This window comes from Oncorhynchus keta, chromosome 3 (genome assembly GCF_023373465.1).
Source record: "Oncorhynchus keta strain PuntledgeMale-10-30-2019 chromosome 3, Oket_V2, whole genome shotgun sequence".
In the NCBI taxonomy this organism is placed as follows: Eukaryota; Metazoa; Chordata; class Actinopteri; order Salmoniformes; family Salmonidae; genus Oncorhynchus; species Oncorhynchus keta.
In genome coordinates, this window is record NC_068423.1 from 1,483,489 (window position 1) to 1,510,912 (window position 27,424).

The following is a 27,424-nucleotide window of genomic DNA, read 5'->3' on the forward strand; positions in this document are numbered from 1 at the left end:
CAAAGCATATCCTCTATTGCTTGAAACAAATGTTTTCAATATGCTAATGCATTTGTAAAAGGTATTTTTTTAATGTTTATTTGTCAGTTTAGAAGTGATATATGAATAAGAGATTATTTCAATGTGACATAAATGGTCATATTTATGGAAAGTACATTTTAATTGCATTAGTTTATCTTTATTGGCCATTTTCTCAAGATTACATGTTTCCTGTGCTCCACACAGAGTTTCTAGGTCTTATAGTCAGACTTATAAAGAGGCTTTTTTTATATCTTGCGTCATTTTTATTTTAAGTGTCATTTTATTTGTGAATATATGCAAAATATGCATCTTTCATTCATCTGAATAGTGTTTTTTAAATAATTACAGCCAGGGCTGTAGTAGAGCGGGTCGAGAGATTCAAGTTCCTCGGTGTCCACATCACCAAACTATCATAGTCCAAACACAAAAAAAGTAATGATGAGGGCACGACAACTCCTTTTCCCCCTCAGGAGACTGAAAAGATTTGGCATGGGTCCCCAGTTTCTCAAAAAGTTATACAGATGCACCATCAAGAGCATCCTGACCGGTTGCGTCACCGCCTGGTATGGCAACTGCTCGGCATCTGACGGTAAGGCGCTACAGAGGGTAGTGCGTACAGCCCAGTAAATCACTGGGGCCAAGCTTCCTGACATCCAGGACCTCTATACTAGGCATGTCAGAGGAAGGCCCAAAAAAGTATCAAAGACTCCAGTCACCCAAGTCATAGACTGTTCTCTCTGCTACCGCACGGCAAGCGGTACCGGAGTGCCAAGTCTAGGTCCAAGAGGCTCCTTAACAGCTTCTTCCCCCAAGCCATAAGATAGGTGAACAATTAATCAAATGGCCACCCATACTATTTACACCCCCGTCCTTTGTTTTTACACTGATGCTACTTGCTGTTTATTGTAAATACATTGTCACTTTCCCATTTACCAACAAGCTCCACACCTGTTGCATTCGGCGCATGTGACAAATAAAATTAAATTTAATTAGAAATAGAGAATGAAGGATGTTTTTCCCGTTGTAACTTTTTCACACATCCTAACTTGACTTTACAGTGGCTTGCGAAAGTATTCACCCCCCTTGGCATTTTTCCAATTTTGTTGCCTTACAACCTGGAATTAAAATTGTTTTTTTGGGGGGGGGGGGGTTGTACACTTTGAAGATGCAAAATATGTTTTTATTGTGAAACAAACAACAAATAAGGTAAAAAGCTGAAAACATGACCCCCCCAAAGTCAGTACTTTGTAGAGCCACCTTTTGCAGCACTTACAGCTGCAAGTATTTTGGGGTATGTCTCTATAAGCTTGGCACATCTAGCCACTGGGAGTTTTGCCTATTCTTCAAGACAAAACTGCTCCAGCTTCTTCAAGTTGGATGGGTTCCGCTGGTGTACAGCAATCATACCACACATTCTCAATTGGATTGATGTCTGGGCTTTGACTAGGCCATTCGAAGACATTTAAATGTTTCCCCTTAAACCACTCGAGTGTTGCTTTAGCAGTATGCTTAAGGTCATTGTCCTGCTGGAAGGTGATGCTCCTTCCCAGTCTCAAATCTCTGGAAGACTGAAACAGGTTTCCCTCAAGAATTTCCCTGTATTTAGCTCAATCCAGCATTCCTTAAATTCTGACCAGTTTCTCAGTCCCTGCCAATGAAAAACATCCTCACAGCATGATACTGCCACCACCGTGCTCCACTGTGGGGATGGTGTTATCGGGCTGATGAGAGATGTTGGGTTTGCGCCAGACATAGCATTTTCTTTGATGGCCAAAAAGCCCAATTTTAGTCTCATCTGACCAGAGGACCTGATTCCATATGTTTGGGGAGTATCCCACATGCCTATGGCGAACACCAAATGTGTTTGCTTATTTTTTCTTTAAGCAATGGCTTTTTTTCTGGTCACTCTTCTGTAAAGCCCATCTCTGTGGAGGTTATGGCTTAGTGGTTCTATGGACAGATACTCCAATCTCTGCTGCGTAGCTTTGCAGCTCGCTCCTTCGGGGTTATCTTTGGTCTCTTTGTTGCCTCTTTGATTTATGCCCTCCTTGCCTGGTCCATGAGTTTTGGTGGGTGCCATATTGTTTCCATTTTTTTATAATGGATTTAATGGTGCTCCGTGGGGTGTTCAAAGTTTCAAATATTTTTTTATAGCCCAACCCTGATCTGTACTTGTCCACAACCTTGTCCTTGACCTGTTTGGAGCGCTCCTTAGTCTTCATGGTGCTGCTTGCTTGGCGGTGCCCCTTGCTTAGTGGTGTTGCAGACTCTGGGGCCTTTCAGAACAGGTGTATATATACTGAGATCATGTGACAGATCATGTGACACTTAGATTGCACACAGGTGGACTTTATTTAACTAATTATGTGACTTCTGATGGTAATTGATAGCACCATATTTTATTTAGTGGATTCATAGCAAAGGGGTGAATACATATGCACACACTATTCACACACTTTTCTGTTTATAAATATTTTTTTAATTTTTGAAACAAGTTGTTTTTTCATTTAACTTCACCAATTTGGACTATTCTGTGTATGTCCATTACATGAAATAAAAATAAAAATCCATTTAAGTTACATGTTGTAATGCAAGAAAATAGGAAAAACACCAAGGGGGATGAGTACTTTTGCAAGGCACTGTATCTGGTAAATACTCTGCATTAACCTTGATGTTGGTGTGACTGGCTTTAATCATCATTGACAATTTGCTTGACAGTTTTGATGTCCGATCATCATGATCAATTACACCTCGTAGCACTACAAACTTCTTAATACTATTTTTTCTCCAAACATACATAAGCCATTGTGTAAAAGGATCCTAAAGTCCACATTTTTTTAATTACCCACAATCCTCAAAAAACAATGCACGTGGCACTATTAAATATTCATAACTTGCAAAACCATAATAATTCTATATCAGCACAACACAGATAAATAGTGTTTTTATTTGTATATTTACTACTTTATTATTTTAAGTAAAGACATTAAACATAATAGAATCAAGAAATAACAACTTATTTAATAAATGTTAGATTGACTTTAAAAAAAAGTATAACTTGCAAAAACTATAACTTTAGATTAGCAGAACACAGATAAATAATTATATTTACTCAACCTCATATTTGTTCACAATACTCAAAAATAATATAAGTGATAACAACATCTGATTGACATCATAGTGAGTACCACTTATATTGTTTGAGTTCTACAGGCAGGTGGAGATGTTTGTGTAACCATTACTCAATTGCTTTAATGAGTTAGACAATTACTTTTTTAAACCCCTTTTCTCCCCAATTTTGTGGTATTGAATTGGTAGTTACAGTCTTGTCTCATCACTGCATCTCCTATACGGACTCGGGAGAGGCGAAGGTCGAAAGCCGTGCGTCCTCCGAAACACAACCCAACCAAGCCGCACTGCTTCTTGACACAATGCCCATTTAACCCGGAAGCCAGCCGCACCAATGTGTCGGAAGGTACACCTGGCGAACGTGTCAGCGTGCACTGCACCCGGCCCTCCACAGAAGTCGCTAGTGCATGATGGGACAAGGACATGCCTGCTGGCCAAACCCTCCCCGAACCCAGACGACGCTGGGCCAATTGTGCGCTGCCCCATGGGTCCCCCGGTCACGGTCGCTGCGAAAGAGCCTGAACTCAAACCAGAATCTCTAGTGGCACAGCTAGTACTGCAGTGCCTTTGACCACCGTGCCACTCGGGAGGCCCGTAGGCAATTGCTTTTTACAGTGTATGAATACGTAATGGCAGAGATTAGGGTTGGAAAGTGAAGAACACATTTAGTCACACTTCTGGTTTTTGTTTAATTTCTAATATACAAAATCCAACGGTATGTAGCTAGATAGTTGAGTCATCCAGTTTGTTATTAAGGGGCTTTCCAATTGATGAATATTTACATTTTAAAAATTCAGCAATTACATTTAGAATTAATAGTAAAAAAACTGATATTGATCAAAAATATTTACATTTCCCAACATAAATAATTGTGGAGATGGATGGATATAAATTCTTAGACACTTTTGGAGCATTCAAGTTCTTATTATGATGGATCACATTGAGATGAAACAAATTGTGTGACATAAAACATTACTTTTCTGTCCTTGCATTTATGGAAATGTAAGTAATAGTTATATTAAGCATTACTCAATTAAATTAGACATTGAACTTGAACCCTGTAAGAATCCTGGATCTAGCTGTTGGACAGTGTTTTGTATAGAGATCTCAGAAATGCAGTGTAACTACGTAACATTTTGTGTCTCCTTATGTAACGGGGTAAAATCAGTTTTCATGTGCACATATATCCAAAATGATGTATGCATTGCCAAATTTAATGCTTCTAACCGAAAGAGTCACCATAACTTGATATTTAAAACCTAAATCGATCTGCTGCCATTGACTAGAATGAACTGCAAAAATCCCTGAAGCTGGAGACTCATATCTCCCTCACTAACTTTAAGAACCAGCTGTCAGAGCAGTTCCCAGATCACTGCACCTGTACATAGCCCATCTGTAAATAGCCCATCCAACTACCTCATCCCCATACTGTTATTTATTTTGCTCCTTTGCACCCCAGTATCTCCACTTGCAGATTCGTCTTCTGCATATCTATCACTCCAGTGTTTAATTGCTATATTGTAATTATTTTGCCACTATGGCCTATTTATTGCCTTATCTCCCCTATCTTACCTCATTTGCACACACTGTATATATAATTTTTATATTGTATTATTGACTGTATGTTTGTTTATTCCAAGTGTAACTCTGTGTTGTTGTTTGTGACTACTCTGCATTATCTTGGCCAGGCCGCAGTTGTAAATGACAACTTGTTCTCAACTAACATACCTGGTTAAATAAATAAAAATAAACTGTCATTAAAACCTCTTAAGGATAAGGCGGGACGCAAATGTCTCAACTGGCCAATTGCCAGGGGGAATGCAGAGTGCCAGATTCAAATAAAATGCTATAAAATTCGAACTTTCATTAACCTGTTAGGCCGCCCCATCCCGGATCCGGGATTGTGACTACAGCCTCAAGCTCATTACCATAACGCAACATTAGCGATTTCTGAAAATTGCAAAATAAATGAAATAAATATGCCTGTCCTCAAGCTTATCCTTTTCTTAACAATCCTGTCGTCTCAGATTTTCAAAATATGCTTTAGAACCAGAGAAAATCAATAATTTGTGTAAGAGTGGTGATAGCTAGCGTAGCATTTAGCGTTAGCATTTAGCACGCAACATTCACAAAAACCAGCAAAGGGATCAAATAAAATAATTTACCTTTGAAGAACTTCAGATGTTTCAATGAGGAGACTCTCAGTTACATAGCAGATGTCCAGTTTTTCCTGAAAGATGCTTGTGTAGGACACAACGTTCCGTTTGTTACTATGCATTTGGCTACCGAAACTAACCGAAAATTCAGTCACCTAAACGTCGAACTTTTTTCCGAATTAACTCCATAATATCGACTGAAACATGGAAAACGTTGTTTGAATCAATCCTCAAGGTGTTTGGTCATATATCTCTTCATTGAAATGCCAGTCCTAGACACGTGCATTCTTCTCTGATTCGGATGGAAAAATACTGGGACCTGACTTTTGCGCACCAATTTCCACGCAGACACCATGCGGGACACTTGGTAATTGTAGGCTCTTATGGCCAATCTTCCAATGATATGCCTACAAATACGTCACAATGCTGCAGACACCTGGGGGAAACGATAGGAAGTGTCCGTTGATTCCTGTGCCATTCACAGCCATATAAGGAGATCATGGAAAACGTGCCTTCAAAAATCCTGTTGATTTCCTGGTCACTCAAACATCTTGGTTTTGCCTGTAGATATTGTTCTATGGCACTCACAGTGAAAATCTTTGCAGTTCTGGAAACGTCAGAGTGTCTTCTTTCCAAAACTAACAAGCATAGTCGAGCATCTTTTCGTGACAAAATATCGCGCTAAAAACGGGCACGTCTTTTTATCCAAAAATGAAATACTGCCCCTAGAGTTCTAACAGGTTAAAATCACATATGTAAGATACTCAATTAAAGCTACACTCATTGTGAATCCAGCCAACATGTCAGATGTAAAAAATGATTTTCGGCGAAAGCATAAGAAGCTATTATCTGATAGCCTGCACCGTCTACACCAGCAGTGAACAAAGGGGCTAGCATATTACAACCCTGCAGGCGCTACACAAAACGCTGAAATAAAATATAAAGCATGCATTACCTTTGACGAGCTTCATTTGTTGGCACTCCAATATGTCCCATAAACATCACAATTGGTCCTTTTGTTTGATTAATTCCGTCCATATATATCCGAAATGTCCATTTATAAAGCGCGTTTGATCCAGAAAAAACAGCTTACAAAAACGCAACGTCACTACAAAATATTTCAAAAATTGCCTATAAACTTTGCCAAAATATTTCAAACTACTTTTGTAATACAACGTTAGGTATTTTTAAACGTTAATAATCGATCAAATTGTAGACGGGGCAATCTGTATTCAATACAGGAAAGATAACAAACCAGCGCTGCTTTTCACGTCTTGCGCAACTCACAAAAGTGTCCCCAGTTCCGAGTTGGCCTACTTCTTCATTGCACAAAGGAATAACCTTAACCAAATTTCAAAGACTGGCGACATCCAGTGGAAGCGGTAGAAACTGAAAATAGGTTCCTATGAAATATCCTATGGCAAAGACTATAGAGTGAACAGAGAGGGGGGGATAAATTTCTCAACAGTTAGTCCTCGGGGTTTCGCCTGCTACATAAGTTCTGTTATACTCACAGACATGATTCAAACAGTTTTAGAAACTTCCGAGTGTTTTTTTTCCAAATCTATGAATAATATGCATATCTTAAATTCTTGGCATGAGTAGCAGGAAGTTGAAATTGGGCACGCTATTTATCCAAAAGTGAAAATTCTGCCCCCTAGCTTTTAGAAGTTAACGTGTTAATATGGTTCTTCAATAATTCGGCATAATACTTCAATGGACATTTGGTGTCCAGCTGATTAATTACGCCAAGATATTTTCAGATCCAGGAAGTATTTTTCCAAATGACAGTCAAGTGACGTACAACTGTTGTGATAGTGCATGCGATACAACAACAACACCAGTGCTGCAAAAAAAGGTGTTTGCGAGGAATGTCCTGAATATTTTGATATCTCATTCTTTACGCCGGTGAAGACAGTTGTGCCTGAATCCACGTTGAATCTAATTTCCCTAGCGAATTGATGTTGATCATCTGTTGTTGTCTGCTTGATTTACAGTAAGGTTTCGTTACATTTAACAGAGAAAGAATCAATGTAATGAGTTCCTGTTTTCATATGTTTTTGTGTGTCAGTGGACACCGAGTCTACTGTGCACATTTGTGTAGGATAGACTATTGGCGCAACACCCAATGCTATTCCTATTATTTATTCTGGATATAATGACAACAAATTACATAGCCTGGTGTGCTTATTCACAATATAATCTGGTAATGAAATACGTTTTCCATGTTAGACCTTCAATTTTAAACACTACAGGGGGCTTGAAGTAGCCTACTATTTGAATTTGGAGCTCAGACAATCAAGTACTGAAATAGGACCACCTTGAAAAGTAGACAATTACTCAATTTGGTGCGTAAAAAGTTACTCTAATTATTGTTGCCAATTTATACATTTTCCTGCTTCCTTATAATTATCTGTGATATAAGTCTTTATCCGTTTTTGTGAGACATGTGGCCACTTTGCTTGTTTCCCTCCGCTTCAATTCAAGGGTGTTACGCTACCCTGTTGCGGTACAACCATGTGCAGTTATTATGAGGACTACAACATCTAAAGATGGCTTCAACTTGGCTTCCATACAAATCCATCCATTTAAAAGGAACCTGTTTTTTGGTCACTTTCTCATTATAACAACAGCCATGGTGAGATTCAAATGGTGAGATTAATGCTACCGCTATTAATGGCTTTATTATGTGTGCCTGCATCGGCTACATAGGCTACAGAAAAATTGACATGCATGCATCCAATCTCTTTAGTCAGGCAATGTCCATATTATTCTCACAAATGTAGAATGTAATAATACTTTTCACATCAATGCATTGGCAAGGCATCAATGCATTGGCAAGTTTTGGCCCACTTTTTTTTGTTGTTGACACTTTTCACATGCTTTTTGGGGGAGGGAGGGTTCTATATTAGGCCCTATATGCACAATTATATCAATTATACAATTATATAACAATGAGGTCCTTGAAAATTACAATTAAGTGCTTGAAAAAGTATCTGAAAATCCTTAAATTTGACTTGACAATGTCTGCATGAACTCTGCTTAAAGGATGTAGGTGGAGTTATGGGCAATTTGAATATGTTACATTTTATCTTATTTTTTACTTTTTTGTTTCTAACCATTTTGAAATATTGATCCCAATGTCACACATTGGCCCCATTATTTATAGAAACACACACACACACACACACACACACACACACACACACACACACACACACACACACACACACACACACACACACACACACACACACACACACACACACACACACACACACACACAGTCTCACACACAGCTGTGATCAAACAGTCTTGGTCAGGGGGATGCACAGTACAGCTCAGTGATGACTGCTGGGACTGCCAGTCTGGCCAGTCTGAAAGCCCAGATGAGGCCCATGCAGGCAGCCCCACATACTCAGCTGTCCCTACTCAATCTACGGCCCCAGAAGTTATCTAAAAAGATGTGGTAAAATGTTCAGTTGAGCTATACTGAGAGCAACGTGCAAAAACTCAAAAGAGTTTACCAATGCTTTACCTTGTACAGAACCTGTGTCTCTGTATCCTCCAATCTATCTGATTGCAGATCTGACATCTTCAGTTGATCATGCTTTTGTTCCTCAGCAGGAAAATGTAAATAGAATGCAAATAGCCTTGTGATTTACATCAACCTGCATTCTTTTTTTCTCCATGAGGGGGCAGTCGAGTCACTCATTCAGAGCGGGGACTGCTACAGTGGTTCTCAAACTTTTTCCCTGTGACCCCCAAAGTGAAGTGGTTCAAACCTTGTGACCCCGATGCACTCACATTATCCCTTTGGAGGGCACAGTGCTCGTTACCAACTGTCTGTATACCATTTTCTTCCTCACAAATATCGTTATCATTTTTCGCCAGAACATCTTCCTCCCATAATATTGAAAGCAGTGTGATGTCACAGCTATCTTGAGAAATATAGCCAGTAGCCACCTAAATCAGTCCTATCTGAAATACGAAAATGATCAATGAAACCTCTATAGCCTATTATTGTTCTGACAACGATGCATTCATAGTAGATGATTTTGTCAATTTACTTGGTTACATTCATGTGCAATACTTTAATAGCATTTTTTTTATTGTTAAATGTCTTTTATAACAGATATTTAAATAATTATGGTTCAGTGATCAATAATGATCTGGTCACTAAGCTCGATATGCACTCCTGCCTTTGCGCTTTTGAGAATAGTCTGCTGGGTGAGAAGAGAGCAACTGTTTCTAAAACCTAGGATCCATTTTCTAATCTATATACTGTATCCTATTATAGGCAATTCATAAGTTATCCTGCTCCAATCTAACTGTTTCGGAAGGTTGTGTTATGGTTTGCGACCCGTGTAGCCTAGTTCAACATTGAAATGAAGGCAATTCATTGTATACATGTTCTGTACATGTTCTCTGCAGACAAACAAAGGCACTACTGCAATGGGGGGGTTCACACATTTCCTAGGCTACTGCGCATTGTACAACTGTACATCATTTCCTAGGCTACTGCGCGTTGTTTGTACAATGCTGTAACGGCTTTCTTCTATCTCCTCCTCTGACAAAGAGGTGTAGCAAGGATCGGACCAAAATGCAGCGTGGTGGTTACTCATGTTCTTTAATGAAACAATGAACTATACATGAAATAACCAAATATACAAAACAACAAACGGACCGTGAAAACCTATACAGCCTATCTTGTGAAAACAAACACAAAGACAGGAACAATCACCCACGAAACACTGAAAGAATATGGCTGCCTAAATATGGTTCCCAATCAGAGACAACGAAAATCACCTGCCTCTGATTAAGAACCGCCTCAAGGCAACCATAGACTTTCCTAGACAACCCTACTCAGCCACAATCCCAATACCTACTAAAACCCCAATACAAAAACACATCACAAAATAAACCCATGTCACACCCTGGCCTGACCAAATAAATGAAGACAAACATACATACTTCGACCAGGGCGTGACAAATGCACATTGTAAACAACGGTCAATGAGATTGTTAAAGGTTTCTTTGGTCACTCTCATCTCCCAACTCTGCTTTGTTGGTTGGCTTTAAGTCCTCTAAAGTACTAACGAAAAATGCATCAACCTCCTACAAAATGTCAATTTAATATAATCCACATTATCCATATCTGTAAAGGTTTCTCATGATGCGGCCAAAACTCAACAGCGTGCGCGATAGGATACATGTGCTTTGATTTAAACAGTACAGGTAGTCTGTAGCATGTTTTAACATCATCTGCTCTGAAACTCGCTCAAAGAGTAGGCTAGTTACTTACAGTACATCATTCACGAAGATCTAAATGCATTTTCCCATAAATTGATATTCTCATGAAACTGAGCGAGGTCAAATAGATATGGTTGGCATGCAGATGCAGTTTGGCCGTTTCATCTACCGTAAAACAAGACAAATATATTTCAGTGGTGATGCCTATTTTGACATTATGTGCTAAAAAAATGTCTTCAAGTCACTGGCCGTGTCCAAATACACATACTTGCGTCCTAAATATGCGGAAAAATTCTGCGAGTATGCGAAAAAATAGCATTTTATAGTTTGACAATTTAAATCGAGTATGCTTTAAATGCCAGGACGTTATACTCATTTTATCTTATCATTTAGTCAAATTTGCTGCACAATTTTGTGAGTTTTGATAGCTAGATCTCTTCAAGTAAACAACAAAACAACTTGGAAGATGGAGAATAGCAAAGCTTTTGCAGTGGTGTTCAAATGTAAGTCGTTTTTGTTCTTCATAAAATAATCACGACTATATCAGCGTAACATTACATCTTTGAAAACAGATCTTCAGCCTGCTGCCTTCCATACCTTTAGCCATCTACATGCTTTAGTAAGACTAGAAGTTATAACTGTTCAAACAGCAACATTACATACATGGTCACTTGCTTGATGTTTAGTGACAACTTCATGTTTAACATTTGCCTAGTTAGCTAGCTAGCCAGCTAGCTACCTGTTGTAAATACCAGGGTTTGTATTCACACTGTTGCAAGGTTGGATGACAATACCAAGCATTTAACACAGCAGGAGAAATGCTGTAAAAAAAGTTTTTAATTAAGATGTGGCCATAGTTAGCTCTCTTGCCACTACACTATGCACTGGCACTTGCTATGGCCAACGTTAGTAATGCGGCGGCCTACATTCCTATTTTCCACAGTGGTGCTGGTCCCAACACTTCTCTTTTCTTATAGTTCTCCATAGCATTCATTCTATACAATATTAGTTTCTACTAAAACGGTTACAGTCTGAATGGGTCTAGTCTAGCTAGTTTAATTGCACATAACCTGCTATGGTGAAAGTAATGGTAAGCTGCACTCGTTACTGTTTTACTTTGGCGCTCCAATTTGATAAAGTATGTGGCAGTCTACCCAATTAGCAATGAGCAATCAGGAGGCTATAGCTTTCTACAGAAAGTTCCCACAACTCTAATTTGCTCATGTTTTGGTTAATGTAGTACTTCATCTCATGTCTTTTCAAGATCAATTTGAATGAGTTTGAGCTGGAGGTGCAGCTGTCACCTGCATGGGTGAAAAAGAGGTGGGAGAACTGAAATCAAGGTATGCTACTGTATGTTATCTTGACATGTATTGCTGTGCTGTACTTGGTTAATAAAGTCCCCCTTTTCTCTGAGAGCAACAACACTTTCACATTTATTTCCTATGCTTCACCGGCACATTCATGTAAGTTTGAAGATATACATGTTGGAAAGGTGCAAGTATTGCAGAGAAATGTACTGCAATTTGCATAATACCTTGTATAGGGCTTTTACATGTAGTACGTTTGATGCTGAAAGCTATCCTTTTCCATATTTTGGCCTACAGCCTACCACTCAATATTTTTTTATCCCTGTCCGGAAATGTATCTCTTTTCTAAGTAATTACATGTTGAGTAGTGTTCCATGGCATAGGTTAGTACAGAAATGGAACAAGGTATGGCACGCAGGTCTCTCCAGGCTGAAGAGAATGTGGTTTAAGGGCAAGTTAAGGTTGTTACCAACAGCTGGGTCTCAATGGGTTAAGTCTGGGGCCTACCATGGGTTTAATTTCATTAAAACAATATTTGGGTTTCTATTGTCATATACTATTGATCTGATTTGTTATTTCTTTGTTACAATATTGCAGATTTGCACAGGGGCTACACTTGAGGTAAGTTGATATGATAGAGGATGGCCTTGCACTGAGCTCTAGTACCCTGACACGAATGGCAAAAAGCCTGAGAAAGATGAGAGGTGCATTGTCATTGTTACAGTTGTCGATCAACACAGAATAATGAGCAATTTTGACTCTGAAAAATGCCACCAGTTTTGTTTACCTGTATTCACTCTGAGGAAATTTTAGCTCACAGGCTTTTGGGATATTTCATACATTATTTACTGGACAGCTTAAAGGGGCACTCCAAGATTTTCAACATTTAGCTTGCTTTGCCAGCCATTCCAAACAGTGTTTACCACAGGAATTTAGGTTACTTGTCGCGGTGGCGCCAGAGTGGAAGGCAGATGTTTTACCTGCCCCCAACCGATTGTGTTTTTAGTTTGTTTATCTGCGTTGTTTGAAACATATTGTTTTACTCATTTTGTAGTAATGTTGTTGGTCTCTTGTGACCAAAAATAACTTCTAGACATCAGGACTCACCACGGATTAGCAGAATCCTTTTTCTTCTTTCACTGCGCTGACAAGCCCGAGGTGGAGGATACACGTTACCCTCGGGAACAGGCCCCGGCCCCAGTGATCTGCGTGAAGAGGAGGCGGAGAAGGAGAGGCCGGGAAAACATGCTGCGTTCTGAAATCTTTGGACAATAAAATGGACGAGTTACAGGGAAGATTAAACTACCAACGGGACATTTAAGACTGTAACATCTTATGCTTCAAGGAGTCGTGGCTGAACGACGACAATATCAACATACAGCTGGCTGGTTATACATTGTACTGGCAGGATAAAACAGAGGTGTCTAGTAAGACTAGGGGCACCGCCAACCCTTGTCTTACCAAACACCTCTGTTTTATCCTGCCGGTACAACCAGTTTAGGGGCTCGTAAGTAAGCATTTCAATGTAAGCTGTTGTATTCGGCGCATGTGACTAATACAATTTGATTTGATTTGGTGGCAGGCCAGGAAATGCAGCATGGTGCGACTGGTGAGGCTTGCACCTCTGCTGCTGCCATAAAAGCTGTGTTTCGAGTACTGTTTTTATAGCTATAACTAACAACAATTGTATAATCAATCTGTCAATTCTAACTTAATTTGTTGGAATTTTTAAAAGCATGTTTTGATGACTGAATATATGCTGAATGTTTTATCAAATATTAAAATGCATTACAGTGCAAATAACAATAACAGACAAACTCAAACTCTGTTATTTTGTGACAACTTCCATTAAAGTGCATTTCCACATGGGACAGGAACAGTGTCAGTGACAGCCCCTCCTATAGAGGTTGAGGGTCCTGCTTTCCTGTGACACACAAGTCTTCTCATATCACTAACATCTGTCTTACCTGTCATTATTGAAGGTCTGCAACAAAGCCCTGAGGAGGTTCAAGCGGAGGAAGGGTTTACAAATAGGGGCAAGTTCTCTACGGAGATTGGTGGTGATAGATTAATCCAAGTTCTCACACAAGGGAACGGTATAGAAAAGTTATCCATTTTGATGTAGTAGTATTCATTATCTCGACTTGGGAACTGAGAGGTAATTTGTTGATGTATTTAACTTATGGTAATCATTTGCCTTTTTCAATCAGTTGCCTTCTCAATAGATATACTGATATGGATAAAGAAATAGAGGCCTTGACCATTTCATATACGGAATTATTTAATAAATACAGTACATCTCTCAGTGCTCTTGGACACATCTTCAGTGAGGAAACGAGGATCATGTTTTAACATGATATAACTTCACCCATCAGTCCTTAGCTTGTGTCATAACTGACATTATGCCAGTTCCCATGGATTTACTAATCCTCCACCATTTCAAGGCGTGACTAACCAATGGCTAACTGACCTATCACAAAAGAATGATATGCACTTGTTCCTATCTTTCAGTACAATCGTAGAAGTATGGGGCCAACGTGGAGAAGACAGGGTAGGGTGTTTGGGATGATGGAAGTCGAACACAACCAGTTCTTAAAATGGTGGGAAACCGTTCACAGGCAACCTTAATACCTATCATCATGCGACATGTGCCAAGAGTTCCAACATTCTGAATGACTGCTGGAGGGCATAGGTCGGGTCTCTGAATAGGTTGGGTTACAATCACCAGAGAGCCAACCACACTAACAACTTTGTGGATCCTCACACATGAAGTCACACACACAACACATTGAAATAGCATGGCAGACAATAAAGGGGCAGGTCTGGAGGCTAAAAGGCCAGTTTGAAGCATCTCCATTTTATTGAGTGGATGTACTGGTTGGGTAGAGAAATGAAGAAAGGACAACTCTCTCAACTCTTCAAAGACATCCGATTAGTGTATCCGCTGTAATATTTTCACTCCTAGCATGCACCCCCTAAGAGTAAATGTTTTGTCAAGACCATTCCAATCTGTAAGGTCAGACATCTCGGTAAATACGGTAAATATGTAATTGCATTGAAAGTACATTGTAATTACACTTACAGGTGCTGTAACAAAATGTATTCTACGTTGACGTGTATTTTCCCAATGTTTGTAATAAAAAGGTTTACACTAATCGTGTTTCACTATTACTTGAAGCTGCTTGCTCCTGGGTAGGTACTTTATAGTTTCATGCATATCCATTGTAAATACAATTGCTCTTAAATTGAATCACGTACATCCTTCAAGCCAAATAATATGGAAATAAGATAACTGAAGCTGTAGTTAATGATAGGGTGTGCATTGTTACAACAGCCGAGGGACTCATAGCCTAGCTTATTTTGATGGTAGTGACTTAATATAGTTTACATGTAACAAGGTTAAATATTAGGATGCATTGTTATCATGGTGCTACACAGGAGACTGCTAAAGTGTAATTATACAGAACATGTTACATTTGGAACAATACACCTTGTAATTACATATAAATAAATAATGAGTACACCTATGTCATGAGTACACATTACACATATCGAATAACCTCTGAAAAGCTGATGTGTCCTTGTTCCACTTGTGTAATAACCTATACTGCTAAACCCTTATTACAGTGTTATAAATACATGTATTACTATTTAGTTACATATTTATTCATGTACACTTAAGGTAAAGTGTTACCTTACCGATACATTTTGTATGAACACAACCAGTCATGATGTTTTCATCTTATTGTCAAACAAATCACTTAAAAAAGTAGGCTACCTGTGCATGTTTGTCAACATCCAAACAGTGCACTTGCACCATTTGATTGAATGGAAAGAGACAACTGTTACAAAACAACAGAAAAGTGTAATGATATTCAGCGATTGTCATTGGGTCTACACGCCCGTATCCTCAATTAATATATGTGTCTTGCTGATAAAATGACCTTTTTTGTAGAAAGCAAACGTTGGGACACCGGAAAAGGGGCTGAGATATGGGACTGTCTGTCCTAGGATGACGTAGGAAAACATTGTGTAGCCCTTTCCTGTAGTCAAATGTGGCATCATTGATTGAATGTTATTAATATTTTTCATAATTAACTAACCTTTTTTTATTACTACCTGAAAATCCGGTCTTTCAATGTCAAACAGTTTTGTTATATTTCTGTCTTCTGTGATGAATATAAAGTGTAAAATGGGGGTGCAAACTCAAAATTGAATACACTTCAACTCTATAACTGATATGGTACAGGTATTTTCTTTAAGCCCGTAACCATGTGTGTGAGGCATATACATATGTTTCAAAGTATATTTGTTTAATAAGACCCTGATTTAGCCCACAGCAGTAATTAAACACACAGAGGTAGGGGTGTTCGTTTAATTTGGAATAAGCTTTTATTTGAGTATTTACCACTGTAGCAGTACAAATTGAATTTGAAACAAATAGGAGAATGGTTGAATTAGCATTATTTAGAAACACCGCCCAAAGATTGACTTCATTGCATTTAGGGGGACTTATGTCTCATTCAGGGGATAATCATTATGATATGCCCGTAAGCCTACACTTCAAAGTAATACTAATTTAACACTGTATGCTGTCCTCCAAAGCTCATTGCCGTGAGAGTCATTGACTGCATCCTAAATCGCACTATTCCGTAGTGCACTACTTTTGTGTAGTGCACTATATACGGAACAGGGTGCCATTTGGGACACAAATTTGAGAGAGTCATTGTCATCCACTTGTCACACACTTGATTGAACCAGATTTTGGGGTTTTCTTTCTCGAACAATCCCATCCATAATGACTACACATGTAGATTTTCCACTTTCGCGATTCAATGCACTTAGTCTTTCTCTCACTCATAGCGAACACATGTTGAGAATTTCAATAGCTCTTCTCTCAACAATGCATGTTTCCTTGCTTGTCTACAGAACATATCAAGTCAATGAGGCTTGATTTGTGATACAGTAACATAGCCTACTATATTGATATGTTGTGGTATTTCAATCATACCTATTTACCTCTATGCCAGTTCCATCCTCATAGGGATTAAGCATTTATTTTATTGCTTTGTTTATATTTTCACAACTCTTAGTACAAAACTCGAAGCCAGTCTGATTCAAAACCTGTCATTGTGCATTCATTTGGATTGTAAACATCTCTCACCAACAACCATTGATTCAACATATACAGTTATTGTGAAATTTAATGAGAACATTGGTTTACCAAAACAACACAAAGACATCTTTTCAATTTTGTCGTTTGAACTACCATGTAACGAATGTCGTCGGGAGAAGGAGAAGAGGACCAAAGTGCAGCGTGGTACTGATTCATAATTATTTTAATAAAGATGAATATTGAACAAAAACAACAAACCGGCACACGGACAGTTCTGTAAGGTGCAACAAAAACACTAAACAGAAAATAACTACCCACAACCCATAGTGGGAAGTCAGGCAGCCTAAGTATGGTTCTCAATCAGAGACAACGATTGCCAGCTGCCTCTGATTGGGAACCATACCAGGCCAAACACATAGAAATATAAAACATAGAACACAAAACATAGAATGCCCACCCCAACTCACGCCCTGATCAAACTTAAATAGAATGGAACTAAGGTCAGGACGTGCCGCAAAACCTACACCCATAGGGGAGGGTCTGGGTGGGCATCTGTCCGCGGTGGCGACTCTGGCGCGGGACGTGGGCCCCACCTTAGTCTTGGCCCACTTAGGTGGCGCCTTAGGTGCGGCGACCCTCGCCGCCGACCTCGGCCTGGGGACCCTTGCAGCGGGCCCCGAATAGACGGGAGACTCCGTCAGCGCCGGACAGGCGGGAGACTCCGGCAGCGCCGGAGTGAAGGGCGACTCCTGACTGACGGGCGGCTCCGGCGGCTTCTGACTGACGGGCGGCTCTGGCAGCTCCGGACAGGAGGGAGACTCTGGAAGTGCGGACAGGCGGGAGAACCTGAAGGGAGGAGACGGAGAGACAGCCTGGTGCGTGGGGCTGCCACAGGATCCACCAGGCTGGGGAGACCTACAGGAGGCCTGGTGCGTGGAGGCGGCACCGGATGGACCGGGCTGTGGTGGAGCACTGGAGCTCTGGTGCGCAGCCTTGGCACCACTCCTTCAGGCTGGATGACCCCTTTAGTCCAGACCCTCGAGAGTGCAGGCACAGGTTGAACCGGGCTGTGGGTGAGCACTGGAGATCTGGTGCATACCACTCCCACCACTCCCTTAGGCTCAATGCCCACATTCGCCTGGCACGGGCAGAGTGCAGGCATAGGGCAAACTGCACCCTCCCATCACCCCGGAGACACAGCACGCAGCATCGGATACCCTGGGCCGAAAAAGGGCTATGAGCGCGTACTGGCGACACCGTGCGCTTGACCGCATAACACAGTGCCTGACCAGTACTGCGCTTCTATTGCCTGACTCCGTCAATCTCCCCGTGTGCCACCCCCCCCAGGGCTGCCTCTCATGCCTGTTGCGCTGCCTTACCTCATATCGCCGCCGCTCAGCTCTCGCTAACTCCAGATCTTCCTTGGGGCGGTGATATTCCCCAGCCTGGCCCAGGGTCCCTTTCCTTCCAGTATCTCCTCCCCAGTCCAGAACCCTCTGCTCCTGGTTGTTGATAGGCTGATGAATGCCACATTAGCAAAGGTGTCATCGTTCCTCTCAATGACTTGCTTTATTTCAGACAGCCGTATGTCATTCCTGGCCCTCACCATTTCCACCACTACCCACTCCTGCTGGTCAATCAGCACACAGCAACAGCCAGGACCATGGGGTCTTCTGTCAATTCTGAGGGTAGAACAGAATATACAGTGCCTTGCAAAAGTATTCACCAAGCTTTCTGACATACAGGACCTACTGTATATACTAGGCTGTGTCAGAGGAAGGCACCAAAAATGGTCAAAGACCTCAGTCACCCAAGTCATAGTATGTTCTCTCTGCTACCACACGGCAATCGCTACCAGAGCACCAAGTCTAGGATCAAAAGGCTCCTTAACAGCTTCTACCCCCAAAGCATAAAACTGCTGAACAATTAATAATTAATTTTCACACTGCTGCTACTCACTGTTTATTATCTATGCATAGTCACTTTATAAATTACCTCGACTAACCTGTACCCCCGCACTTTGACTCTGTACCGGTACCCCCTGTATTTAGCCTCTTTATGTTATGTCATTTTTGTTATGTACGTTTATTTAGTAAATACTATATTAACTCTATTACATGAACTGCATTGTTAGATCATTTGTTTGATTTTATTGAACCTTTATTTAACTAGGCAAGTCATTTAAGAACAAATTCATATTTACAATGACAGCCTACCAAAAGACAAAAGGCCTCCAGCGGGGACAGGGGCCTGGGATTAAAATGAATAAATAAATACAATATAGGACAAAACACACATCACAACAAGAGAGACAACACTACATGAAGAGAGACCTAAGAAAACCACATAGCAAGTTAGCAACACATGACAACACAGCATGGTAGCAGCACAACGTAGCAACATGGTAGCAGCACAAATCATGGGACAAACATTATTGGGCATAGTCAACAGCACAAAGGTCAAGAAGATAGAGACAACAATACATCACACAAAGCAGCCACAACTGTCAGTAAGAGTGTCCATGATTGAGTCTTTGAATGAAGAGATTGAGATAAAACTGTCCAGTTTGAGTGTTTGTTGCAGCTTGTTCAAGTCGCTAGCTGCAGCGAAATGAAAAGAGGAGTGACCCAGGGATATGTGTGCTTTGGGGACATTTAATAGAATGTGACTGGCAGAACGGGTGTTGTATGTGGAGGATGAGGGCTGCAGCAGATATCTCAGATAGGGGGGGATGAGGCCTAAAATGGTTTTACAAATAAGCATCAACCGGTGGGTCTTGCGACGGGTGTACAGAGATTACCAGTTTACAGAGGAGTATAGAGTGCAGTGATGTGTCTTATAAGGAGCATTGGTGGCAAATCTGATGGCTGAATGGTAAAGAACATCTAGCCGCTCGAGAGCACCCTTACCTGCCGATCTATAAATTATGTCTCCATAATCTAGCATGTGTAGGATGGTCATCTGAATCAGGGTCAGTTTGGCAGCTGTGGTGAAAGAGGAGCGATTACGATAGAGGAAACCAAAGTATAGATTTAACTTTAGCCTGCATCTTTGATATGTGCTGAGAGAAGTACAGTGCACCGTCTAGCCATACTCCCAAGTACTTGTATAAGGTGCCTACCTCAAGCTCTAAACCCTCAGAGGTAGTAAATAACACCTGTGGGAAGAGGGGCATTCTTCTGAACAAACCACATGACCTTTGTTTTGGAGCTGTTCAGAACAAGGTTAAGGGTAGAGAAAGCTTTTAGGACACGGAAACAGCTTTGTTGTAGAGCATTTAACACAAAATCTGTGGAGGAGTCAGCTGAGTATAAGACTGTATCATCTGCATATAAATGGATGAGAGAGCTTCCTACTGCATGAGCTATGCTGTTGATGTAAATTGAGAAGAGTGTGGGGCCTAGGATTGAGCCTTGGGGTACTCCCTTGGTGACATGCAGTGGCTGAGACAGCAGATTTTATGACTGATAGTGTATATTGCGATGATAGTGGCAGCAACCTTACAGAAGAAAAGGGTCTACACTATCTGACCTCTGACCCAGATGTTTTTTGAGGTCAAGTTTAAGGAACTCCTTTAGCACCTCAGACTCAGTGACTGCCTGCAGGGAGAAAGTTTGTAGCGGAGCAGGGGAAAAATAGGGAGAAGCATCGCGATAGTCGCATTAGAAGTGGTGGGAGATGAGGAAATGTTGAACGGGCAAGGAGGCATGGCTGAGTCAGATAGGAATCCTGACTTAATGAAGTGGTAATTGAAAAGCTCAGCCATGTGCTTCTTGTCAGTAACAACCACATCATCAACATTAAGGGACATGGGCAGCTGAGGGGAGGAGGGTTTATTCTCCAGGTCTTTAACCGTTTTCCAGAACTTATTGGGGTTAGACCCACAGAGAGAGAGAACTGCTCCTTCAAGTAACTAACTTTGGCCTTCCGGATAGCCTGAGTGCACTTATTTCTCATTTTCCTGAATGATAGCCAGTCAACTTGAGTATGTGTGTGCCGAGCATTTCGCCAAACAATTCTTGAGGTGGAGCAACTCTGCAAGATCACGGTTGAACCAGGGGCTGAACCTGTTTTTAATTCTCATTTTCTTTATGGGTGCATGTTTTTTTCACAATACCGCTGAAAATATCAAAAAAGAAGGTCCAAACGTCTTCGACAGAGGGGATCAAGTTGAAAGTTTAAATGCTTAAAACCAGCAAATGCAATTGTTTGGGGACAGACATGGTGGAAACATCCGAGCTCTGAAGGTAATCCTTGGTAAAGATTGCCACTCTCCCACCTTTGGAAGATCTGTCTTTGCGAAAAAAAAAAGTTTAGAACCAGAAACAGTATTCAAAACACTCTTTCTTAACCATGTCTCAGTAAAGATCAACACATCTGGATTGGAGCTGTGAACCAACACTTTCAATTGATCCATTTTTGTAATACACTTCTAGTTTTAACGTGCAGAAACCCCAGGCTTTTATGACAGCAGAATTGGGGCTAGCAACTGTAGATGGGCCAGGGTGTACATGCACATTTCCAGATATCATCAACAGTAATACAATCAAGGCACGGCATAGTACAGGGAGAGCTCTGCAGTGCTGATTTATAATGGTAATGGATGTCCCAATACCAGACAGGGGAGACAGGCCAGGGCAGACGGTGAACAGATCGCCAGGTGGTATCCAAGCAGAAGGGCAGCAGGCAATTGGAGTAGGTGTCACACCCACTTGGGAGAAGCTTTTATTTCTGGAGGCTGATTTCTTGTAGAAAATGCCAGTGAATGGTCTTGGAACAGCAGGAGGGGGCTTCAGAGGACGCTTCAAAGACTCCCGACACTTGTTTTACTTCACACCTTAGTGCTAATTGAATTTGTATCTGGTTCAGTTCAAGGTTGGAATGGTGTCCTCAGGTCTCTGCTGTTTGTTGGCTAGAGCACTCTCATAGCTTGGAAAAATAACACCTTGGAAGCAGTAATCTCTCCGGTAAATTTTGGTCAAAATGAAGTTGTAGGTTTGGAGTTTTGATCTGGAGCAAAGGCCATGTTGTGGAGGGTAGCATCCTGCGTATGTAGCTTCTGAAAAATCCAAGTTTATCTAACTCCAAATCTATCCTTTTGTAAAAAACATGTTGAAAATGTGAGAGCTCCCATTAAGCTGCGTCTCTCTCTTTGAGGGGGGCGTGTTACGAGCAAACCTGTATCTGGGAGCGTAATCATAGCCTCAAGTGCATTAGCATAACGCAACTTTTCCTATTCATGAAAATCGCAAATGAAATGAAATAAATATATTCAAACACAAACTTAGCCTTTTGTTAACAACACTGTCATCTTAGATTTTCAAAATATGCGTTACAGCCAACGCTAGACAAGCATTTGTGTAAGTTTATCATTTCATAATGCTTTGCTAGGCTCTGCTGGCAGCAGGCAACATTTTCACAAAAATAAGAAAAACAACCAAATGAAATCATTTACCTTTGAAGAACTTCAGATGCTTTCACTCAGGAGACTCCCAGTTAGATAGCAAATTTTCCTTTTTTCCAAAAATAATATTTTTGTAGGCGAAAAAGCTTCCGTTTGTTCATCATGCTTGGCTGAGAAATCGACCAAAAAATACTTCAACTATAACGCCAAACATTTTTCAAAATTTGCTCCATAATATCGACAGAAACACGGCAAACGTTGTTTAGGATCCATCCTCAACGTGTTTTTAACATATATATTCGATAATATATCCATCGAGGCAATTGGTTTCTCATAAGAAGCGATTGGAAAAATGGCTACCTCAGTATTTTACGCAAGATTTTCTCCGGGAGACACCATGTGACCACTCGCTAAATATGGTCCCTTACAGCTATTGTCCAATGGAAATGCCTAAAAAGATGTCACAATGCTGTGGACACATTGGGGAATGCATGGAAAACGTAAGCTCATTCGTAGCTCATTCACAGCCATATAAGGAGTCATTGGCATGAGGCGGTTTCAAAAAATTGACTGTATGTTTGCTTATTCCATGTGTAACTCTGTGCTGTTGTATGTGTCGAACTGCTTTGCTTTATCTTGGCCTAGCCTACCTGGTTAAATAAACCTCTGGGATAGGTGGGACGCTTGCGTCCCACTTGGCCCAGAGCCAGGGAAAATGCAGAGCGCCAAATTAAAATAAAATACTATAAAATTCAAACTTTCATTACATCAAACATATAAGATACCAATTAAAGCTGCACTTGTTGTGAATCCAGAAGACTGTCAGATTTTGAAAATACTTTTCTGCAAAAGCATAAGATGCTATTATCTAATGATAGCAAAACAGTAAACAAAGAGAGAAACCATATTTCAAACCTGCAGGCGCAACACAAAACACAGAAATAAAATATAAATCATGCCTTACCTTTGACGAGCTTCTTTTTTTGGCACTCCAATATGTCCCGTAAACATCACAAATGGTCCTTTTGTTCGATTCATTCCGTCGATATATATCAAAAATGTCCATTTATTTGGCGCGTTTGATCCAGAAAAACACAGCTTCCAATTTGCGCAACGTCACTACAAAATATCTCAAATGTTACCTGTAAACTTTGCCAAAACATTTCAAACTACTTTTGTAATACAACTTTAGGTATTTTTAAACGTTAATAATCAATCAAATTGAAGATGGGACTATCTGTGTTCAATACAGGAAGACAACAAACTGATGCTACTTTTTGAGTCAAGAGCCTCTCTCAAAAAGTATACTTCAAATGACACTCATTCAAGATGGCCATACTTCTTCATTACACAAAGGAATAACCTCAACCAATTTTTAAAGACTGGTGACATCCAGTGGAAGCGGAACTGCAAAGAAGTCCCTTAGAAATCTAGTTTCCCAATGAAAACTCATTGAATAGACAGAGAACATAAAATACATATCTGAATGGTTTGTCCTCTGGGTTTTGCCTGCAGCATAAGTTATGTTATACTCACAGACATGATTCAAACAGTTTTAGAAGTTTCTGAGTGTTTTCTATCCAAATCTACTAATACTATGCATATCTTCTATTCTGGGGATGAGTAGCAGGAAGTTGAATTTGGGCATACTATTTATCCAAAAGTGAAAATGCTGCCCCCTATCCCGATTAAGTTAAATAAAGGTGAAATAAATCAAATAAATAAACTTGTAAGTAAGCATTTCACGGTATGGTCTATACCTGGTGTATTCAGTGCATGTGACAAATATCTCGTTTGATTTTATAACATTCACAGAATGTTTTTGATAACAATTAATTGTTTCTTAAAAAAAGTTTTAAATGAAATATTGCAATGTTGTCCTAACATTTACTAAATTGTTGTGCACAATATCTGCAACATTCCCCCAAAGTTTTCATTCGGTTTCCAGGTAACGGAATAACATAATGTACCATTCATGTTTTCCCAGCAAACCAAAATTGGTTCTGTGTAGGTTCACAGAACATTAAAAAACTGCCCAGTCGTGCTGATGAGTATACAATGTTTGTATAAAATATTTGTATGATGTTGCTAGAATGTTACCAGAACACATTTTGTCTGTTCCTTAAAGGTTCCCAGAATGTTTCATTAGGTTATGGCAACAGTCAAGTTGGAACATTGTGGGGACATCACAAAATATGTTTCCCAAAAAACAAAAAAAACTGTCCAGTTGTGTGGATGATTATACAACGTTCATGATCTGAAAAACAAAAGTGATCCTAGATCAGCACTCATAGTCTTGGATACCTTGTAAATATGAGCCCAGAAGTATGTAGCATATAAAGAGGATGGGTGAAGTGATAGTGAAGAACCATGTTAACATTATTTCCCTGTCTAAGCTTCCCTGGTGGTGCAGAGGATAAAATCCCTGGGGTGGGAACCAAACATTGCAGGTTCAAACTCCACATATGAAGTGTTAAAAGTATGGTTGCGTTTGTATGATTAGGTGATGGGGAGGTCTTGGGCTGGCAAGGTTACACGTGGTCTGCGATTGTGAGGCCGGTTGGACATACTGCCAAATTAAACGATGTTGGAGGCAGCTTTTGGTAGATAAATTAACATTCCTGCTGTCAGCATGCCAATTGCATGCACCCTCAAAACATCTGTGGCATTGTGTTGTGTGAAAAAACTGCACATTTTTATTGTCCCCAGGTATACCAGTGTAATGATCATGCTGTTTAATCAGCTTCTTGATATGCCACACCTGTCAGGGTGGATGGGTTACCTTGGCAACGGAGAAATGCTATCTAACAGGGATGTGAAGAAATTTGTGCATTTTAGAGAAATACGCTTTTTGTGCATATGGAAAACAGGGATATTTTATTTTGGCTCATGAAACACGGGACCAACACTACATGTTGTGTTTATAGCTTTGTTCAGTATACAACATTTTCTAAATGTTATTGAAATGTTCTGAATAACTCCAAGATATTGTCAAGTGCATATTGCGTGAACATTAATGGGATATTATGTTAAACCAAAAACTAATGTGCTATGAACATCATAAAAACAGACATTTTGAACTTGTTGAACATTATGGGGATGTTCTGTGCAACCTTAGTGAATGTCACAATAATATTTTTGCAACATTAAAGTGCCAATAACAAAGTGTTCTCCCCACCATTAATTCTAGCAAAAAGCTGAAGGGTGGGTATGAAAAAATTGTCCTGGGCATCTTCTGTCCTCAGTAAGTCCTCAGTAAGCACGGACCAATGCTAACGCTTTTTGGACTTATTTTTTTGGTGCAGTCCAGACCAGCCTGTATTTCCACGGACATAGTTGATTGGTCCGGACCAAATCTAAACAAATCAGAGACGTCTATAAATGACATATTTTCAACTTTCATTCAGAACCGAAAATGAACCTAACTTTTCAAACGTCTGGAAAAATACGTATTTTAGACGTCATTTCAATGTCATTTTGCTTACCGGGACTATTCTTGTAGGGGCGGCAATTTCTTGTCTCGACTAGGGTGACAGAAATTCCAGGACCGGCCTTGTCTGGGAACATTGTTGAATGTTGTTGAAGATGAATGCTTTTTAGAATCATAGAATCATCCACACAACTGGGTAGTTTTTGTGTTTTGGGAACATATATTTTGTCATGTCCCCACAATGTTCTCACCAAACTGTTCCTACAACCTAATGAAACAATCTGGGAACCTTTAAAGAGAGATTAAATGTTATTTCCAGGAACATTCTTGCAACATCAGGCAAATGTTTTATACAAATATTCTATAATCATAAGCACGACAGGTGAGTTTTTGTGGTATGAAAACTTTCACATAACCAATTTTGGTTTGCTAATTAGTATAAAAAGGGGGAGATTGGATAGTTTGGAAGGAGGATGGGCAGAGAAGGCAGGCAGATAAGTGCAATAATTAATTTCCAGTGTGAACGAGAGAGCTAGAGAGAAAGAGAGATACAGTTTGTGGAAGATACACACACACTGAAATTGTTCTAGTGGATTGAAAGCAGTCAACACACAATGCAATGAGTCCCAAGTAAGAACCCTATTCCCTACATAGTGCACTACTTTTGAACATTTAGCAGATACTTTTAGCCAAAGCGACTTACAGTAGTGCATGCATACATTTCCATATGGAATCAAACCCACAACCATAGTGTTGTAAGCGCCATGCTTTACCAACTGACCCACACAGGACCATGGAAGAAGTGAAGAGGCTGATGGAGGTGAAGAGCAGAGAGCAGACTGACAAATTAGATAAAAAGATGCAGGTGGACAGAGGTCAGAGGGGAACCCTGGACTGGTAGAGAGATAGTACTATAGCATGGGCCAGCCACTGTATTATATAAGACACTCCGTCACACACACACACAAACACTTCATAGAGCACCTCCACCTGGCCTACTAGTCCTATGGATACCTCTACCTAATAGGCATGTTTAATAATTTACCTGATGAGGATCACTGACTCTCTCTCTCTCTCTCTCTCTCTCCCTCTCCTCTCTCTCCCATCAATTCCCTCCTCTCTCACCCTCTACATTAATATTCTTCTCTCTCTCCTCCCTTACCTATCTTCTCCCCTCTCTCCCTCACTCTCCCCCTCTCCTTTCCCACTTTCCGCCTCTCCTCTCATTCCTCCAGGCAACACCAACAGCATATTTGCTCTGGCCTACATCAGTGGCTCTTTGACTGTGAATGGACAGCTGGACAGAGAGAACCCCCTCTACTCATCCGGATTCACTCTAACCGTCAAGGTCTGTCTGTGTCTGTGTTTGTGTTTAGGCCTGGGAGTAATGAGAGACCCAAACTAAGCATATATAGCTACACTACCAACTCTACATTTTATTTAGTTGTAAACCCTCACAGTTACACACAGTACATATATTCTGAATACAGTATGCTGGTACAGTATAGAATACATCATCAATACTTAATTCAAGGCGTTGGGAGGTGAGGTATAATCTTCCAGTTGTGCATTTCATCACCCCAACCTGAGGCATGTTATGACAGA

At 40.3% G+C, this 27,424-nt stretch overlaps 1 protein-coding gene across 1 annotated transcript in view; it reads left to right on the forward strand.

The window, feature by feature from the left end:
* Positions 1–27,424, forward strand: part of LOC118363666 (cadherin-23-like) — a 544,503-nt gene that overhangs the window by 220,540 nt on the left and 296,539 nt on the right. Inside the window, exon 10 of the mRNA XM_052486131.1 lies at positions 27,055–27,167. Coding sequence (XP_052342091.1) covers positions 27,055–27,167 — 113 coding nt within the window. The remainder of the gene's footprint in view (positions 1–27,054; positions 27,168–27,424) is intronic.